Source organism: Grammomys surdaster, unplaced genomic scaffold (assembly GCF_004785775.1).
Source record: "Grammomys surdaster isolate TR1022 unplaced genomic scaffold, NIH_TR_1.0 242, whole genome shotgun sequence".
NCBI lineage: Eukaryota > Metazoa > Chordata > Mammalia > Rodentia > Muridae > Grammomys > Grammomys surdaster.
This window is the reverse complement of record NW_021604687.1, coordinates 1,701,216-1,718,988: the sequence shown is the minus strand read 5'-3', so window position 1 is coordinate 1,718,988 and position 17,773 is coordinate 1,701,216. Positions and strand designations below refer to the sequence as shown.

The 17,773-nt window shown below is 35.8% G+C and overlaps 1 protein-coding gene across 1 annotated transcript; it reads left to right on the top strand.

The window, feature by feature from the left end:
- The first annotated feature begins 8,857 nt into the window (after window positions 1-8,857).
- Window positions 8,858-9,885, top strand: LOC114626963 (olfactory receptor 6F1-like). Its single transcript, XM_028774604.1, has one exon. The coding sequence runs from the start codon at window positions 8,891-8,893 to the stop codon at window positions 9,848-9,850; it is 960 nt and encodes a 319-aa protein (XP_028630437.1). The 5' UTR covers window positions 8,858-8,890; the 3' UTR covers window positions 9,851-9,885.
- Window positions 9,886-17,773: the final 7,888 nt, after the last annotated feature.

Genomic DNA, 17,773 nt, shown 5'->3' with positions numbered 1-17,773 from the left:
GTATGAATAGAAGTTTCAGTAAACCCAATATCATTATCTGAGTCTGTAGTACAGAAGCTGCATACAACCAGGAAGTGAGAATTCATGTTATCTTACCAGTACTTTCTTCACAGAGGAATGCCAGAATTTTTAAAAATTGTTTCATTTATGATTGTTAAAACATTATGTTAATTTGTTATTTACTTTGAATTTTAATTAAGATCTAACTACAAATCTTCTCTCCTGACTTTCCTTCCCTCCAGCCCCATTTAGGTCTTAGTGATACTTGGAAGTGGATTGTGGGAGAAGTTTGGGAGTTCAGAACATTGAGCCATAAAAAGCTATAGAATTCTGTAATCAGAGCTTGATGGGAAACTCTGGTGGGAGTTAAGAAGACCAGACTACCAAGAGAAATGTGAATATTAGATGTCTATTTCAAGAGGTTTTAGAAGATAAAGCAATACTTGTGAGAATCATTTTAGCTGGTATTTGCATTGTGTTCTGTGTACTACCTGGCTGTGTCCATGTGTACTAAACACTGGAGTGAGACAGGATTCAAAAGTAATGAATTAAGTTCTTTGATGGGGAAAGTTTCAATGCCATATAACATTAAATTTGGACATGGTTGTTTATCAATTTTGTTTACTGAGATTTATAATGAGAATTTAGAATGAAAAAATGTATAGCATGGGAAGAATAGAGCATGAGAAATGTTTAAGTTATGGAAAAGAAGGATGGAAAGGAAAGAAACTCTAAATTTTTCTTTTATTTTTTGTTTTATTTGAGTTTTAAATAAATGAGTTTAATGTATTTGATTCTCACGATACATGATTAGATTTTTTTAAATTTTATTTCATTTCTCACTTATCCACCTTACATTCTGCTTTCTGCGCTGTCCCAGTCACTCACTACCACAATCCTTGCCCCATCCTCCCTTTCCTTCTCCTCTGAGCAGGTGCCCCTATCCCTGGGTATCTCCATACCTTGGCACTTCAAGTCTCTGCTAGGCTAAGTGTTTCCTCTTCTACTATATATGTACAGACAACAGCTTTTAAGATGAGCATAACTAAGAAGAAACTTCATACTGTGCATAGATTTAATAGTGAAGTTGACAGAAGGAAAAATCCTAATATCAAATATGGCAGATTATAGACATTCAGATTTATTCAAAATGGGGGTAAAGGCAGTGTGAATGCCACTAAAAGATTCCCTGCTCCAAACTACCATCTTGCAAGTATTGTCTCGAGTTCCATAACTACCACCAATAGAGGTCACTTTGTCTATGAGATGAGGACAGGTTATAGTTCAAGTTGATAGAATAACCCAAAATATATCAACCATACGAGGCTGACTATATGGGCACGGGAAATATCAGTTTTGGACAGTGTAAGATTACATCAAGGTTCAAGGAAGTCAACAAATTCAGGCAATGATAATCAGGATCGTATTCATTCATGGTGACCATTGGAGTCCTTGATTTTAAACGGTGACGATAAAGGCCAATTTAGAGTGTAGACTCTAAGAAATAAGAGATGCTGAGACAATGAGATATATGCCTAGGGAACCTGTATATATAGTGGTCAGTCAAGTAAGGTCACATTCGATACAAGCAGCAGACCCAGAATAGTGAATAAGCCTCATGGAGTTCAAAAGATGCCACTGAATGCTTCAAATATAGACATGGAGCTGAAGTGTTTGGAGTTAGCCTCTTAGGGTTTCGAGTATTCATTTGTCTGGTCTTTCAATGCTTTCTTCCCATTTCCTCTTTTTGAATGTGAATGGTTATTATGAACTATTGTGTGTAGGAAATACATAATTTATACATGTTCATATTTAAAAGTGTTTTGAGTTTCAGAAGAGAATTTGTGGACTTTAAAAAATTAAATTGTTGAGATTTGGGGAATTCTTATAGATGTATTAAATGTGTTTCGTATTGAGATGAGCACTGAACAAGATACCTAACATTATCACAATTATCCATGCATCTCTAAGGTGGAAGCAGTGCCCCAAATCAGTTGATACAGTTTTACTAAATCTCAGATTGACAAAGAGATTCTCAGGCATATGAGCAGAAATAAAACACTTAGGACAGACCTGACAAGACTTTTATAATTGTTCAACTAACCACTTTAGCTACACAAATCCAGATTTTAAAATACTCAAAGGCCTTGGAAACAAAAAAGAAATTTCATGCCATATTATCTGGTTTGGACTTTGAGGTATCTCTTTGCCCTACCAGTAAGCTGGCATATACCTCTGTTGCCTGTGAAGAACTTAGAGATTATGATTCTCATGAGTCTGATTCTTCAAGAATAACAGATATACACTGAAAGATGCTTCTACAGCCTATCATTTGCTGAAGTAAATCAAAGCATCTTTGCCTTTAAATGGATAAAAACAGAGGGACATTACATTAGACAACTTACGTAGACCACATTTCCCAAAGGCTTTAAAAATGGTCCAACTTTATTTGATGAGACACTAAATTTTGACACCCTGGCCTTATATCATAGGTTTCTCAGGACCATACCCTTATCCAACATAAATGATCTCCTCCTAATTTCTAAAACTGGAGTAAATTTTATAAAAGGGCCACTAAATGAACTCTGCAAGTGTTACAGAGCATTGGCAATACCATGTCACCTTAAGAAACCCTGAATGTATACATCAGAGTTTACAGATCTTGGCTACTATCTGAGAGGAGGAAAAAGGAGCCTGCTTCAGAGTAGGATTTCTGCCATCCTTCAGATACCAATGCCAAAGACTAAGATATACATTTGAGAGTTAATTATTCTTGCCTTTGGATACCTGATTTTTCAGGAATAACAAGGACTTTCTCTATAAACCAGTTTGAAAGGGGACACAAATCTCCTAATATGGAAAGAGATAAAATATACTTGAACCTTTAAAACAGTTCTGACTTTGGCTACAGTTCTAGCACTTCTAGATGTCTAAAAATCTTCTCATCTGTTTCCCATGAAGCAAAAGGCATTACAAAAGAGGTTATAACTCAAACTTTGGAGTCATGATAATGCACTATGACAGACCTCTCCAAACAATTGAATCCTGGTATATAGAATGACTAATGATAACTATCTAATGCCTGCATGACCCAGTACCAGACACTACTCCTGGATCACCCTATATTGCTATTTTGCTTCTGCTACACATTTCTATTATACACTGCTCAGGACATCAAAAACATGACTCTCTTGAAACAAGTAGTAACTGAGTCACTGATCTGGCTCTTGGACAAATGGCCCGACAACCAGTGGGACCTAGTGATACTCTCATGGTATAACTTGGTCTGATGTTGCTGGAGAAAACATACAGCTCAAGTCCACAGGTTTATGGTGGACAACAGAGGGAAAGATAATTACCTAAAGACAATAGGTAGGAATCTTGTAACTGGCTTCACCAGGCTATTAGTTTGGGGTCTGTAAAAGTTCTGAGTTTCTTACACCTAGGTAGGGGTCTACAAAACATTCTACATTTCTTTGACCTCGTTATAATATAACTAGACTGGAAAATGTGACACAGGATGTCTTAGCCCAAATGCTAGTTTTGTGCTCAAGTAAATTCAAAACAGAGAGTCCTTACCCAGGCAAGAGTATGAATGAAAGACCAATACCCCACAGAACTCTGGGAAATGACTTCATGGAAATACAGCTTGCAAGGGAAAGATTTAATATCTGCTAGGTTTTATAGATATATTATTTTCAGATGTGTAGAAGCATGTTCCTCATGGAATTAAAAGTGGCCTAAAGCTTTAATTTAGGCAATTCCCCTTCTTCTGATGCCTACTACTCTTTTGCATTGATGTTTAACTGATCTGGACAGAAACAATTGTTACTGAGCCCTGAGAGTATTCAAACTAATAGTTTGATTAAATGTGTATCTGCAGATGCTTTCCAAACTAAGAAGCTCCATTTATTCATCTTAGCACACATTCTGCCCAGATATAGCTATATAATAAAAAGAAAGGAAAATACACTTTAATATGAAACTTACACTACAGAGAGAGGGGGAAGAAGAGAGGGGCAAGGGGAGGGAGGTAAGAAAGAGAAGAGGGGAGAGAGAGGAGACAGATGAGGGGGGAGTAGAAATAGTATTTGTCCTCATTCCAGTCTTAGTTGGGGCAAGCATAGACACCTCAACAGTCACAGACACATCAGGGAGAAAAACATTGTATGAACATAAGTGTATGTGTTATTAGGACCTAGAGGCTTTGAAAGTTTATATTTATGAACTAAAAAAAACAGTTCAGCAGTTATATTCTTTTACAGAAATAGTTTTACAAATTTGGAGAAGTTTAGACTTCATTCATTTCATGAGAAGTTTAGTTCTCATGAGATTAGAGATGTGGTAGCTTGAATAAGCTTGGCCCAAAGAGTGGCACTATTTGGAGGTGTGGCCTTGTTGGAGGAAGTGTAGATGAGGGCGTTAAGACCCTCATCCTAGCTGCCTTCAAATGAAGATGTTGAACTTTCAGCTGTTTCAGCGTCAAGTGTCACTGGATGCTGCCATGCTCCCGAATTGATGATAATCAACTGAACCTTTGAATCTATAAGCTAGCCCCAATTAAAATTTTTCCTTATAAGAGTTTCCTCAGTAATGCTGTTTGTTCATAGCAGTAAAACTCGTACTAAGACAAAGGCAATTATATATAGTTTTGAAAGCAACCTATTGCTTGTATGATAATCAGTCATGAGTAATTTTCAAAAATCTTGCCATGCTTGTCAAAAACCTAAAAATGAGAGAAAGTGACAAAGACACAAATTAGACAATTGATATCATTCTCTTCTCTTTGTTCTTTGGCTAGCTACTCAGATATCAATACGGCCTAGAGTTTTCATCCTCATTTTGATAGAATTAATATGAGAAGGCTGCATCTTAAACTATATGGCAAATTATTGATCAATTCAGTAAAAATTAATGGTTGTACTCCTATTTAGAGCACTCAGAATCCATGATTTGACTTAGCCACTAAGACAAGTGGGGAATCTAACAATTCCACAGACCTTAGGCTCCAGACCTTACCACAACTGAATCCTTGATTCATCCACAGAACTTTACATATTAACAGTATCACATGGCTAAAAGAAAACAAAGACTCCATCAAAGTCTGTAGTTCTGGGAAAGCCTGTAAATGGACTAACCTTGCTTTTTGGCTTCTCTAGTTCTGTTTCTGGCTATTTTGTTCTTTGAACTAAAAAAGTATGCTCATCTAGTATATGGTGTGTGTGTGTGTGTGTGTGTGTGTGTGTGTGTGCTGAAAATCTTACCTTGAGAATGGTGCAGGGAGACAGTAGGCCCCTGAACACCCAGTGTAATCTCTAGCTTGCTAATAAAGGCTTTCTATTGGTTTAAAGCCTTGTTCAAGAAATCTTCTCTGGTGGATACTGCAAAATACTGTAAGTCTCGAGAGACCAGGGAGAAGAATTATGAGTTAAAGACATGTGTTTGGTTTTCAGATCAACAAGTGCTTGGCAATATGGTCTTGGAAACCAAATTTGCTGAGATAATATAGTGATTTCTAGATATAGGGTAATGATAATTGGGTACTTAAGAGTTTGTCGTAGAAGTAAGGAGCAAGATTCAAAGTTCCTGGTTTGCTATACCATTCATGAAACCCTCTGGTGCTTTGCTTCTCATGGTCTTGGGTAAAATGAATTACTATATAGAAGTTGGAAGCTTAACCAAATGTGGGGCTCGATTACACAGCTTTAATAAGGTTTTTTCTCATTATAGGTTGGGACTCTTTGGTGACACAACTGTTTTAGTTCATTCCCACTTCCTTAAGTAACCCCTTAACAGTTGTTATAGAGTTTTGTCAATGAAATCATTGTCCTGCCATGTTGCATTTGAGTTGAATCCTTTCTTGCATCAGTTATTGGCTCACTAGCTGATGAAGAGACATTTGGCAAAATAAGCCAGATGCAGAAATACAAATATAATGTGTTTATTTGAATGTGTTGGGTCTAGCAAAGAAATACTTAGATGGAGAAGGGAGGAACACCAGATTAGTCGTGTGAGAAAAAGAAGTGGGTAAATATGAGCCTGTGTGAAAATGTCTGAACCCTATTACTTTGTATGGTTGATATTCAGCAATAACATTTTCACAAAATGAAATGCCTTATGGTTTCACCTTGTACTCCTTTAAATACATAAAGCAATTTTTGTTGCTATACAAAAAAAATAATGCTTAAGGGGTAAACAGGTTTTGTTGAAGAATTTGAATAATTGCAATGTCAAACTTATTTTCTCAGTTTCTTTCTCATGAAATTTAATTATCAACATAGCATTGACCAAATAAGATTGTACTATTACTCTGACACCAATCTTACTACCTGTACATGATCTCTGTATATGCTGGCATGTATCCTTTTTGTGAAACTTCCCAGACATTCCTTCTACTGAAGGATATATCTTTTCTTTTATACTACCAAATCCTTTAATTTCATAAATGATACCAACATAGTATTGTTATTTTTGTTTTGCAGCACTTAGATTACAGATGAAGGGTTTTTATACTGATCTAATTTATTCTTAATATGTTAAAGTTTATGATTTTTAGAGAAAAATGATGATGCTGAAATATCAAGGGCTGTATTTCTGAAACCATATTTTAGAGACCAGACCATAGGTGGTAGCAGCTAATGAAGTCATTTGGGATACCATTCTTAGTTCCTGTGGTGTCATGTCTGATGCTGTGAAGAATCTCTTCTCTTTTCTATTCCCCTTGGCAAAGCATCTTGACCTTCAATAAAGGGAATTCCTGGGGGAATCTATTTGGAAGCCTCAAGGCTCTGTGTTGATGAAATCATTATTTTTCTCAGAGCAGATCTCTAAACTCAAATTTTCCTGTAAGCTGGCCATTTCAGGAAAAAAATCAACTGAGAAAGAAGAAAGACTGTGGTACTGCCAAGCACACAGAGGCTGTACCATGGCCAGTATTGAAAGGAGGACATGCTTCATTTCCTTTAAGTTTACTGAGAAGTGTGCTTGCTATACATTTTTGCTGAAAAGGAATATTCAGAGACTATGTAACTGATAATACTATGTTTGTAGAAAATAACGAAGCAGAACACCCAAAGTAAGTACAGTTAAAAATAAATTGTGTATTTCATTCCTCAGCTTTCTGCAGATATTGCAGGGGTCATTCAAATAACTTTCAGTAGGACTTTGGTGACTCAACAATGTTATCAGAGCAAGGCTGTATTCCTTCTTACATATGCATTTTGTATGTAGGGTGAATGATTCTATTCTATATGTTAACTGTATATGATTCCCTTTTTTATATTTGAGTATTATTTTAATGAAAGACTGCACTAATTTTGAATTCACTTTCTCTGTGATCAAGTTCCATTTTGTGTTTACTTCAGCTGAAGAATGTGCAATCCTGTCAATCTCAAGGGCAGTGATGGGATCTTTTAATAAAATAACATGGTTTTTGGAGGGGAATAACTTCAGTCTAATTTCACTGCCAAGCTTTAGTTAAATTTTTTAAAAATAATTACTGCATATTTTGACCTTAATGGTAAATTAAAGATATTCAGTACTATTCTCCTAAAAACAACAAAAATCACTTTGAAATTTGGCCTTTTATAAATACAATGAATTTCATTCTTGAAGAACAAGATTTAAAAATACATGTAAACATTTAAAGTTAGTTCAAGTTATATTTTTATAAAAAGTTTTTTGAATTATAATTTTGATTAATTTTCAAATTGTTGTTATTGAATTTATACCCTTAAAAGTCAATTTTTCTTATAGAGACAAGGCATCAGCTTCATTATCTTTTCTTAGGAATCAGTATTGATAGGTTCAAATAGGACCAAATAAAATATTACTGATATAAGAACATTACTTGGCTCTTAAGGTCTGGAAAATATCTTCCCATAAAAATTATTCTCTACATAAATAACAAATTGAAGTAATAAACTTATAGCATGAAGCATGCATACAGTGTTTTAATCTAGTTTTATAGCTAAAATCTCCAGAAGGGTTTGAAATGAGAACCTGCAGACATACACCAAAGTGAACTTATTTCAGTTCTACTAATGCTTTGATTGTTGTAAGAGGTATATACTCAGTGTGTTTATTATAAAGAGTTCATAAACTAAAAAAAATGACAAGAATATTTTCCTTATGGTTGTGAAGTTATTTTACCTTTGTACTATAATTAGGTATAGGTAGAAGTATAATATATCATATACATGAATATGTCCATGGGGAATTTTATTCACTCTAATGGTAAGAATTCTCACTTTCATCAATTTTGTTCTGATCAAGTTTAGGAAAAATGAAGATTCAAAGATTCTAAAGATAAATATTCCAGAGATCAGGAACATTAAATAGATGTTTATAAACAAATGCCTGTTTTAATTCAGGTCCCTATCTTCCTCCAACACATATGTAAATAAGGACCATAAATTTAATAGTATGGGTAGTTCTTTCTATTAACAAAGTGTACTATACAACTGTAAAGGCCTTTACTAGCAACTGTATCATCTATTGATTTCTGTATTTTCATATTAAGGAATGACCTCCTTGGGGTAAGGCAGTGCCATGTTCCTCCTTGGTTTTCAGTAAAGTTATTAGGATTCCATCCCTGCTCTACAATCTGAGTAATGGAATAATAAGTATGTTACCTGTTTACTTGCTTTCCATTTTGAAGAGTTAGATGGTTAAATTATTTATATTAGATATTTATTTCAATATGAAGTAAGAGGCCCATGTATATTGTATGTAAAATATTTATTATGTTTCCAGCAATCTTCATTTTCTCTGGTTGCTATGCATGATTTATTACCACCATAGAAATGAATAGTTTGTTCCAGTCTTGATTACCACTCACCTAAGATCAACTGGGTGCTGTTGTTCCCCTTCAAGGCAGAGAAGAAGAAATATGGATATAAAAAACCAAACAGAAGTGATTGAGTTTATTTTTCTAGGATTTCCAGGTTCTTCCTCTCTGCAGCTTCCATTGTTTATGATTTTTCTCACTGTGTATTTGCTGTCTCTCATGGGAAACACCCTAATTATTTTTCTTATTTTTATGGATTCCACACTACAGACACCTATGTACTTTTTCTTAGGAAACCTATCATTCCTGGAGATCTGGTACACTACAGCCACAGTGCCTAAGTTGCTGGCTACATGTGTCACAAAGGTTGTCACCATTTCTGTTGCAGGCTGCATCACTCAGTACTACTTTTTCTTCTCTCTGGGAGCCACTGAGTGCATCTTGCTAGCAGTTATGGCTTATGACCGGCATGTGGCTGTATGCCGTCCTCTACATTATTCACTTCTCATGAGTGTTCACATTTGCCTGAGGTTTTCAGCTGCATCATGGATTGGAGGCTTCATTGCCCCTCTGCTACCTACCATACTCATCTCTCAGCTGAACTTTTGTGGCCCACAGAAAATCAACCATTTCTTTTGTGACTCTGACCCCATCTTTAAACTCTCCTGCTCAGACACATTCTTGGTGGAGGCCTTGGGTTACACCTGCAGCTCTGTGGTGATTCTTAGTTCTTTCCTTCTCACAATGAGCTCCTATGGCAACATTGTGGTCACAATAATCAGGCTGTCTTCCAGGGAGGCAAGGAAGAAAACATTCTCAACTTGTGCCTCCCATCTCACGGTCGTGACCATCTACTATGGCACCATAATCTTCGCTTATGTCCGACCTCCAGCCAAGTACAACTTCACAATCGGCAAAGTGGTCTCAGTGTTTTACTGCGTGATCACCCCTTTAGTCAACCCTCTAATATATACCCTGAGAAACAAAGATGTGATGAAAGCTTTCCAGAAATTTCTATCCCAAAAGGGGTTTTTATCGGGCAAAAAAATGCATGGACTTTGAGAAAGCAACAGTTACACTCTGGAGAGTACTCTCAGGCCTCATGTAATCATGGTAAGAATTTGAATTAGGTTTTAAAAATGAACTCTGACATGATCACTTCTGCATACTTCGTAGTATGTTCTGAATGATACTGAGAAGTTATTTTATTGCTATATTCTATTTATAATATTTAGTATAACAAAAAATGATAGAGTAAACAATGAAAACATTTTGCCTATAAGATTTTCCACACTTGGTTCACTCAAAATGAATAGTTTTTAAAGAACTAGTCCATAAAGTTTGTAATAAATGAAGCAGCGCTCCTCATGTAAGAGTCTAATGGAAACCTAATCAAAGAACTTCAAGAATAAATTCCTTGCAGTAAATGTTTACTACACAAATGGTGAGGTAGACACAACTTTTAATTATTTTTAACAATTATTTGTTAACATAGATGTAGATATATAACTTTTCTAGACAAGCATGACTTTTCTGGATAATGTAAAATTGAAAATAAATGAATAGGAATTAGAATATTAGCAACAGTACCATGATTAAAACATTTTGAAAGATTTGGAATGAAATAATATAAGCATTGGGTTTCTAACTTGTTTAAGTAACCATGAAATTAAATTAAATGGTACATACTCACCATTTTAGCTTCTAAAGATACTGATCCTGAAGAATAATGATTCTATACAACATAGCAAGTTCTTCTCTCAAGAATAAAGAAAAATAATAAGGCACTGCATATTTTCCATTGCTTCATAATGGAAATTAAGAATCTTTATGGTTTTTATTTCTTTTAGTCCATTTTAGGATCAAAAGAGACGGCAAGGAAGAGTAAAACACAAATATCTTACTGATGAGTGTTTACGTGGCCACCTCTATAGTGCTGTACCTTCTAAGTGTGAGAGAAAATGCCATCGGAAAAAAATTAGAGAACCCTCAATATCATGATAGACACAGAGTGAGAATCTGCAGTACAACAACCATATGACTGGTACCCAGAATGAAATCTTGAGAGCCACTATATGAGGAAATTAAGATACTATAATGAAATAAAAGATTGGTGCATATGCTCAAGCTTGAAATTTTTCTTGATCTCCAGCATGAAATCTTTCTGGAATACATAAAAATTGTAAGAATAATTATTTTTGCTTCTTAAAATTAATTTATTCATTAAAATTTTCATACAGGTGTTTGACAATCTGGTCAAACTAACCCCTTCCTGCATGCCTTATTGTTTTCCGATCCCAAACAAAGCCCTCTTTGCTGATAAAGTCCCCACCCCACTTTCATGTCTTCTGGCTTTATGTCCATTTTTGTTAAGAAACTTTGTTTGGGCATGGAAGTAGACCTATCCACTGCAACAAGGATCAGTGGCTACAAAGTTGAAGACAATACTTCTTCCAGACCTTCCCTAAATCAACCACAAGGGTCAGCAGCTTCTGTCCATTGGTTGAGTACATATACCTGCATCTGACTCAGCTGCTTGTTGGGTCTTCCAGGGGGCAGGCATGATAGCCCCCTTTTTGTGAGTGTTCCATAGCCTCAGTAATAGTGTCAGGCCTTGGGATCCCCCGTCAGCTGGATCACACTTTGGGCCTGACACTGGACCTTCTCCTCAGGTTCCTCTTCATTTCTATCCCTGAATTTCTTTGAGACAGGAACAATTATGAATCAGAGTTTTGACTGAGATGACAACCCCATTGCTCACTCGATGACCTGTCTTTCTGCTGGAAGTAGGCTCTATAAGTTCCCTCTCCCTGCTGAAGGGCATTTCATTCAAGGTCCCTCCCTTTGAGTCCTGAGAGACTCTCGTCTTTCAGGTTTCTAGTACATTATGGAGGGTCCTCCTAATCTACCTCCTGAGGTTTTCTGTCTCCACTCCCTCTGTTGGCCCTAAGGGCTTCAGTCCTTTCCCCTACTCAATACCAGATCATGTTCCCCTCTTTACCCTCATGTCCCATCCATCCCATGTCTCTCCCTCCCTCCTTCCTCCCTGGTAATTGCTTTCTTCTCCCTCCCAAGTGCTACTGATGCCTCCTGACTTGGGCCTTTCAGCTTGTTGACCCTGTTGAGTTCTGTGGACTGCATGCTGAGTACTCTGCTCTCTCTCCCTCTCTCTCTCTCTCTCTCTCTCTCTCTCTCTCTCTCTCTCTCTCTCAATATATATATTGGCTAATATCCACTTATTAGTGAGTACATACCATGCATGTCCTTCTGGATCTGAGTTACCTCACTCAGGATGATACTTTCTAGTTCCATCCATTTACCTGCAATACTCAAGATGTCCTCGTTCTTAATAGCTAAGTAGTGTTTCATTGAGTAAATGAACCATATTTTCTATATCCATTCTTCTGTCTAGGGACATCTGGGTTGCTTCCAGACTCTGGCTATCACAGACAAGGCCACTGTGAACATAGTGGAACATGTGCCCCTATGGCATGGTGGGGCATCTTTTGGGTATATCCCCAAGAGTGATATCGCTGGGTCTTCAGTAGATCTATTTGCAATTTACTGAGAAACCCCCAGATTGATTGCCAGAGTAGTTGTACCAGTTTGCAATACTACCAGCAATGGAGAAGTGTTCCTCTTTCTCTTCATCCTCTCCAATATGTGCTGTCGCCTGTGGTTTGATTATAGCCATTCTGATTGGTATAAGGTGGAATCTCAGCATCGTTTTGATTTGCATTTCTCTGGTCACTAAGGACTTTAAATATTTCATTAAAAGGCAATTCTGTAGGAGTACCAGCAGTCTCAATTAACCTGTACTCCCAAGATCTCTCAGATACTGGACCATCAACCAGGCAGCATACATCAGCTGATATATGGCCCCCAACACATATACAGAAGAGGTCTACCAGGTCTGGGTTCAGTCAGAGAAGAGACTGGAGGCTCCAGGGAGTTTGTGGTCTGCTGGGCAGGGAGGAGGGGGTGATGGGAACATCCTCATGGAAACAGAGGGGCAGAGAGGAGGTATGGGATGTGGAACAGTTGGAGGGTGGACCAGTAGGGGAATAAAATCTGGAGTGTAATAAAAGAGAGACAGAGATTAAATAAAAAAGATGGAATATATATTAAAACAAATTGAAGACAATGACTTTTACTTCCCTTACAACCCTCAGCTGTCAATAGCTTCCTTGGGAAGTATCAGTTCTCAGAATTAGTTCCCAATCTATGAATATTTACATTCTCAGTCTAGAGGATGTATTGAGGAAGCAAGAATAGATGCTGTGAATTCATAAATGCCATTTTCTTCTCATAATCTTTCTGCCACCTCTTTCACAGTGTTTCCTGAACCTCGTAGGAGTGTTTTGGGTAGCCCCATTAAGGCAGAAGACTCAACAGTAACTTGTTCTCAGCATCTTAACTAGACCTGAATCTCAATAACACTTCACATCATGATGAAACTTCTCTGACCAAGGCTCAAGGCATCATGGATCTGGTTATGAATGTAAATGCTTAGAAGCCAGTTTGACAAGTAGATTTAGCAAAATCAAATTACTATGTTCCCAAATAGGACCTATTATCTCCCCAGTCATATGTCTTTGATCAGTTACCAATGGGAGGGGAGGTCCTTGTTACCAATGGGAGTGGAGGTCCTTGTTCCTGTAGAGCCTCTATGCCCCAACATAAGGTAATGCTAGGGTTGTGCAGCAGGAGTGGGTGGGTGGGTCAGGGAGCTCCCTAATAGAAGCAGGGGGGAGAAGGAATGGGATAGGAGATTTGCCAGGGGAAATCACAGAGAAAGAGAGGATAACATTTGAAATGTAAATAAAATAACCAATAATAATAATAAAAAGAAAGTACAAGGCATGGACTTGTCTCTATGGAGTTGGCTTCAGATACAAATAGAAAATGGTTAATTTCATAAGGGCAATACCATTATTGCACCAAGTGAGCACATACTTCTTGACTTGAAAATTTGTATTTAAGTCTGCAAAGTGTATGACTATTAAATACTGTAGCCAACATTTCCCTAGTTTTTCTATGTAAAGCTTAATATACATTTCTGAGCTTTTGTCAAAATAACTTTTACATGTAAGTATGATATTTGGGACCAAAAGTGCCATAGTGTGTTCTAAAATTTAATTTTCCACTAAGAATATCAAAGTTATATGGAAATAATCTCATGAATACATTCTGAACTGATAAAAAGCTGTATGATGCCCCATTTATGATGATTTTTTTCATTTTATTTAAGATAATAGTTGATTTCTACATCTAGATTCTGTTTAGTATTTTTAATTCTATATTGGGCTATAGGCTTTGAAATTTCCCTGCTTTTTGTAATTCACTTAGATAGTATTTCCATCAATATATTTGGAAATGTGCCTTAGTTTGCAAGTTTATTTTCTTATGTAACTATGTAACTTCATGGAAGTGCTTACATTTCTTAGGAAGCCCTTTGATGACTGCATTGTGTGTTAACACACTTATGCAAGGAATAGCAGGTGAAATGTGGTTATTTGTGATTTGTACATGTTTATTTAACTCCCTAATTAAAAAAGGTTTTAAATACTTTGTTTGTTTAATAGAATATTTTTTTATTGTGCACCTTTGCAAAAATTGATAATACCAATATTTTTATCAATATTTATACCAATATTTATACCAATATTTATCTTTTTGTGAAGCATTCATGCACTGAATTTCCATTTAAACATGTTCCAATACGTCCATTATATTTGTGAAGTGTGAATTGTGAACTATAAAAGAGAAAATTATGAACTCAGTGATTTCTAACAACCTTAAGAAAAATAAAACCATCTTTCTTTTTGTGTTTAAGTATAAATCCTGGGAATTCATTACTGCCATTTCTAGTATTTAATAGCAGGACTGAAATATGAAAATCATATTATATCTAAATAAATATATATATATATATATATATATATATATATATATATATATGACATAAGATACACGTGCCAAGACACAGACACACAAACACACACACACACTCACATAGAGAGAGAAAGAGAGAGACTATGATTTTCAAAAATCTATTGCTTATCTAAAAGAAGTACATTAAAATCCCAATAAGAGATTGACAGGGTGGGTCAATTGGAAAGAATATTTGCTTACATTACAAGCAATCTTACAGATCTGAGTCTGGATCCCCAACACTCATGTAAAAGGTTGGACATTACCGTATATGCTGTTATCCCAGGCTGGAGAGTAGAAGGTAGACAGGGATAGGAGGATTTCTAAGGTGAACTGAACATCAACAGAGTCTTAACCTGTGTCTCTTCTGCTTCATAATTACAGGTACAGTGGGACCTCATGCCTTCTCTGCCATCATGAATTCGTATACTCAAAACATAAGACCAAATAAGCCTTGGTTTTCTTAATTTATTTTTGTTGTTGTTTCATTGTTGGTTCTTTTAATTATTTAGTTTTGTTTTTTTTCATGTACATTGTTACAACAATGATAAAAATAACTAATAAGATATCACTTGAATCCTGAGGTAAAGTTTCTCTATATATTCTAATATTTACTAATTATAATAATCTGGTCTATAACTTTATGTTCAGTATAATTTAGAGTATATATATTTAATTATACTCTGGGAGAACTTGTAAGCCATGTTCTTCTTGAGCTATTCTAGTGTATTCTGGGGACTAATCAGTCCCTCCTTCAAAAAGTACCAAGTATATCACAATTGTCTTAAGTGAAAAGTAAATATGAGGAAGGTTACTAGGAAAGGCTTTTCTTTGGGGATTTTTAAATTAATTAATTGGTTAGATAACTAACCAATTAATTAATTTAAATCCCAAGCATTGCCTCCAGCTGCCCTCACTGAGAGGATGGAGTATCTCTTGTGTATCCTCCCATGCTGAAACATCAAGTCTCTGCCAGATTAAGTGCATCCTCTTCCACTGAGGCCAGAGAAGGGAATCCTGTTGAAGAATGGATGTCACAGTCTGGTGATAGCTTTAGGGAGTGCTTCTTCTCCAGTTGTTGGGGGGCCCACTGGGAGAGTGAGCTGCACATCTGCTGCATATGTGTCATGGACCTTGTTCAAACCCATGTGTGTTCTTTGGTTGGTGGCTCAGTTTCTGAGTGTTCCCAGAGGTTCAGGTTAGTTCCTTTGGGGAATTTTAAGACAATAGGCAAATGAGATAAAAATATGTGTTAGTGACCTTTGGATAACACACTGTTTCAAAGGATATCTTATCAAAATTTATAAGGAGGTAAATGATGGTCCTGTTTATATTTACTTTATTCTATATTAGCAAGAGATTAAAGTTTAGTACAGAATTTTGAATGCTACCATAGGCCTAAATTGTAACTACATGTCATGACTAGAGAGTTTACAAACTTTTAGGTGATCCACCAATAATTGAATGTTAATACATAGAAAAAATACTTCTCATTTGCACCTACTGGAAGATCTTCCTACATATGTCTGGAGACTAATCAATTTTCCAGGAATTTCAGGAATCTGAATTGTTTTAAAGTACAGATTCAAATTTCTGTTGATAAAATATTGAAATACTCTGCTCCAAAACAAAGATTTAAATCGACAGATATTTGGAGAACTAAGGAGTTAGGCTGGATACCAAAACAATGTAAGTTGTGAGTGATTTCTTCAATCATGTTTCTTCATCTGGATGGTTACAATGACTTGATAAAAGTAAGCACTATTCTCATCTCCCTGATGGCATTTTTTCCCTTCTCACAACAGCTTGTCCTAAACCTGTTCAACTGTTCATTTCTACTGTGCATTTGGTGAGGACTGAAAGCCTTGTTTTATTAGGTAGCCACATACATAGCTAATCTCTAAACTAAGACTTAATTATTTCTTTTATGTTACTATACAGTGCTTATATTTGTGCCTCCTCAGGAGCACAAGCTTTTTACTGCCCCACAAAATTCTTTATTTTTGTTACTATGAATTAGACCCATGTCTAACATATCTGTTACATTGTATTATTTTTCAATAAATAGTAAGTCAATACCTAAACCTAATACCCAGCAATGTAACTTCAGACAGAACATGATTATACACAGGATATCAGAATATGTGGAAAGTAAAAAGACATATCATAAAACGTGCTGTGAGAAATACAGAGGAACAAGTGGAGGAAGTATTTCTGGTGTGGTGGTCTCTAAAGATTCCTTTATGAACAAAATATCAGGAAATTCTGACATGTTTTATTAAAAATGTGTGTAGTTGAATGATTTGAAAGCTTTTTAAAAATGTATCTCTTTTTAAATACATATTTACTATTTTTCTTTCCTCTGTATCTGTGTTTTTCTGCACTTTCGCTTGTATACATTGTGCCTGAGTAGGGATTATAGATGCTAAAAATAGTCATCAGATTATTTGGAAATGAAGTTGCAGCAAATTGTGAACCACCATGTAGATTTTAGAACCTGACATCGTGTCCAAAAGCAGCATGCGTTTTCTAACTGCTGAGCTGAGTCTCCAGCCACTCAATTTTTTTTTAACTTTCGTTTTTTTCTTTTCATTTCATTTGTATTTTTGAGAATATAATTGAATGACAATATTTCTCTTTTCCCTTACCTCACTCTAAATCCTCCCATGTACTTTTCATCTCTTATCAAAATACATGTCCTCTTATTTATTATTGTTTCTTTTTCTTGCTAACAGAGACTGAGAGTTTACAATTATAACAGATCACTTTTTAACACATAAATGGAAATTGATATACATGGGAATTTAAATGGCCTTGTTAGGAAAGCTATGTCTTGGGAAGTTTGGCTTTAGAGACTTCATGCAAATTAGAAATGGTTAATCATCAGAAAAAGCAAATTAAAAAAAACAATTTTAACAGTCTGGGAAGAAGTTTGATAAATTTAAACATATGAGGTAACTAGGTATTTGAAAATAGTAAGACAAACTCATGGGTTATGAGTAAGGAAGGGTAAGAGCTATTTATTCTCAAGCACTCCTGGTAAAATGTAGC